General features: G+C 58.5%; 1 protein-coding gene across 1 annotated transcript, besides 1 other annotated feature; it reads left to right on the top strand.

The window, feature by feature from the left end:
* Positions 1-3,303, top strand: Tc00.1047053509503.9 (dispersed gene family protein 1 (DGF-1), putative; the record flags this gene model as incomplete). The annotated part of the gene is made up of 1 exon (XM_797861.1): positions 1-3,303. A coding segment is annotated over one exon (3,303 nt), but the record flags the coding sequence as incomplete, so codon positions are not given.
* Positions 1-3,303: a sequence feature (areas not merged during assembly with more than two copies in the genome that could not be assigned to a particular haplotype).

The raw sequence follows: 3,303 nt of genomic DNA on the forward strand, positions 1-3,303 counted from the left end.
TGTTCAGCGGGCCAATCACCGTGGCGGTGGACCTGCGCTCGATGGACTCGTCCGCTGACCCGCTGAACGTGACGCTGCGCCACTGCGTGCTTACGGGCGGCGCGCAGCTGCGGATTGGTGGCCTCAGCGAGATCACGGCGCGCCTGGTGCCGTACGCTCTCGTCAACATGACGAATGTGACGTCGCTGGAGGGCACGATCGTGCTGCATGGCGCGATGCCGCTGCACTCGAGAGTGCTGCTGGCGAACTCAACGCTGCGCGCGACGGTTGGCGGGTCGCAGTACGTGGCGACGACCCGTGGCCACGAGGGATCCCGGTACGGCCCCGCGCTTGTTCTGGACGGCGTCCGGCTTCTGTCGACGCGGTTTGTCATGACGCGGTCGACGCTGGGGTGTGGCGGGGAATCGTGCGCTGCGATCCTCGTGGAGCGCGGCCTCGGTGCGAACCTGTCCAGTGTGTTCTACATGGACAACTGCGTTATCAGGTCGCAGTCGCACGTGATTTACGCTCTTGCGTCGTACCTCCGTGTCAGCGGCGGCTCCGTGTTCTCCATACAGAACAGCTTGTGGAGTGCGCCGAGCAACGAATACTACAAGGGCGCGTGTGTGTTTGGGGACGTTGCGGTGGATGGCGGCAGCGTGCTGCAGATTGTGTCCAGCACTTTCCGTCTTGGCTTTGCCATGCTCATGGCAAAAAGGCTGACCGTGACTGGCGGCAGCTGGCTGGTGCACCGCGACAACGAGTTCCGCACCGCCTATGTCGTGCATGTGGCCAACAAGAACGGCGTTGCGTTCCGCGATCGGAGTGTGTGGTCGATACTACATAACAACTTCAACTACGGCTCGTACTCGTCGAGCATTGCATACATGACAAGCAACTGGCCACCACCATCCGACACGCACCCGATCATCTACGGCGTGTGCAACGAGGCAAGGGGCTCACCTGTGATGGATTACGGAGAAGTGCTCAATATTGGAGCCCCCGTGACGGTGTTGGACTGTGGCGCGTGCACCATGGACGCCGTGTGCTTTGCAGCGAGGACGAGCAGCATCAGCGGCTGTGAGTGTGTGTGCGCTGCTGGCGGCTACGGAGGCACGTGTCTGCCGGCTGCGGTTCCGGACGGCCTTGGGCCGCTCCCGCTCCCGCCCCCCGATGCAAAGGACACGGAGGTCCGCTGCGTGCACGGTGGCAGCATCAGCTCCGTGGACGATCCTGATCCCGGTGTGCGTGGCCTGTGCTTTGTCAACGTGACCTTCACCGCCGCGATCGTGCTGGACCTGTGGGGTTTTGACGCACCACAACAGACACTCAACATCACGCTGCTGCAGTGCGTCCTCATGGGCCTGTCGATCAGGGGGAGTGGTGCGCGCGTGCAAGTGAACGTGACATCCTCGATGCTGGATTCTGGTGAGTTGGTGTTTCAGGGTGATTTTGGAGCGAGATCCCAGATACTGGTGGTGGGCAGTGCAATTGTGGCGATCTCGGGCCACGCTATTCACTTTCCGAGGTTTGCTTTTGGCACTAACTCGACGCTGCTGATGCTTGACAACAACTTGGAGGGGAATATTTTTGCAGTTTGTTTCCCCGTTGCTGTTGTTGTTGATGGTGGCGGAATCATTGTGAAGGGAAATACGCTGAGAACAAAGAAGGAGGATTCCAGAACGACATCGGCCGTTTATTATAACGGTGTTCATTTGAGGAACGGCGGCTACTTTGTTTTCGAGAACAACACGATGAGCGCGGTCAATGGCATTTTTTTTTTGTTGTTGGCCACCGTGAGCTCCACGGGGCTGCTGAGAGTGGCGGACTGTAAATTTGCTGGCAGTACGAGGTTTTCGAAATTCGCACTGTTGTATTTGGACGGTTCTTTGATGCTCGAGGACGGTGCACAGTGGCGTGTGGAGGGCAACGATGTGACTGCAGCCTCAGTAATAGGTGTGCCAGAATCCTTTTACACAATTAAGCTGTCGGGCAGCGGCACCACCGTGGCGCTTGCATATAACCGTCAGGTGGACAATAGTTATCCCTTCGCTGATTTTTCTCCGCCAGACACGATTGTTGAGTTAGCTGCGCGGTTTGTCGTTGGGTGCAACCTGCAGAGCGATGAGGAGGTGTCGTACGACGATGTGTTTCTGGAGAAGGTGGAGGTCTTCAGGTGTGGCACATGCAACGACGACGCGGCGTGCTACATGCCCGGGACGGAGTTGGTGGACCGCAGCTCGTGCTCGTGCAGCTGCAAGGACGGATGGCATGGCGCGTCGTGCCTTCCCTTCGAGGTGCCCGACACGGTTGTGCCGCCGTTACCGGAGAGAGCCGTTGACGGTGACACGAGCTGCGTGGTGAACCAGACGCTGGCGAGCCTCACGCTGAACATGTGGAAGACGCACCACTGCTACGCGGGTGTGAAATTCAGCGGCGTGGATGCAGTGCTCACGTTTTTCTTTGAAAGTATGCCGCTGCATCTCCCCATCAACATCACGCTCAGTGGGTGCACATTCCGTGAGGGTGCCGCGCTGCAGTTTGTTGGGGGTGCTGAGGCGGCGGAGTCAGCAGGCGTCCTGATCCGTGTAAGCCAGACGGTGATGTGGTCCTCTGTTGTTGTGTTTGCACTCGCCCTCCCGCAGCACTGCGACATCGCCGTCACGGAGGTTGACGCGGTGCAATTTTCCGAGGTCCAGCTGCTTGACACTGGGAGGAGAAAGCTTAGCGTATTGGTGCTGCTGAAGAACATTTTGCTGAGTGCGTCTTCGCTGTTGGTGAGCAACGTCAAGGCGCATGCCTTGAGGTACGGTGGTTTTGGTTTGTACTCGTTCGGTACGCTGACGCTGGTGCGTGGCAGCTCGCTGTACACGCGGTACTGCAGCTTCAATGGATACGCACAACTGTTGTACGTAAATGCCCTCAGTGTCAGTGATCACTCTGTTTTTGCGCTGCTCAACAATACAATGTCCTCCGGGAAAAGCCTTCTGTATCTGCGCCACGGATTCAGCGTGTCGGATTACAGCGTGTTACGCGTGGTGGGGAACAGCGCTTCCGTGGCCTGCGCTATCTATGCATACAAGACATGGTCTCTTAAACTTTCAAGTTGGTTGGATTGGCGCGACAACAACCTGGGAGTGGGTGCGACGTTCCACGAACCTGAATCAACTTTGTTGAGCATCGACGGCAGCAGCGTGGTGACGCTGACGGGCTGCAGGATGGGCTCAACGGGTTTGTCGGTGCCTTTGCTATCGCAGGCTGACGCCGGCTACCGGTTCGTTGCTGGGTGTCTGACGGTTGCGGGACGGTTGGTGACGACGGCGG

Source organism: Trypanosoma cruzi, genomic scaffold (assembly GCF_000209065.1).
Source record: "Trypanosoma cruzi strain CL Brener 1047053516021 genomic scaffold, whole genome shotgun sequence".
Classification (NCBI taxonomy): Eukaryota; Euglenozoa; class Kinetoplastea; order Trypanosomatida; family Trypanosomatidae; genus Trypanosoma; species Trypanosoma cruzi.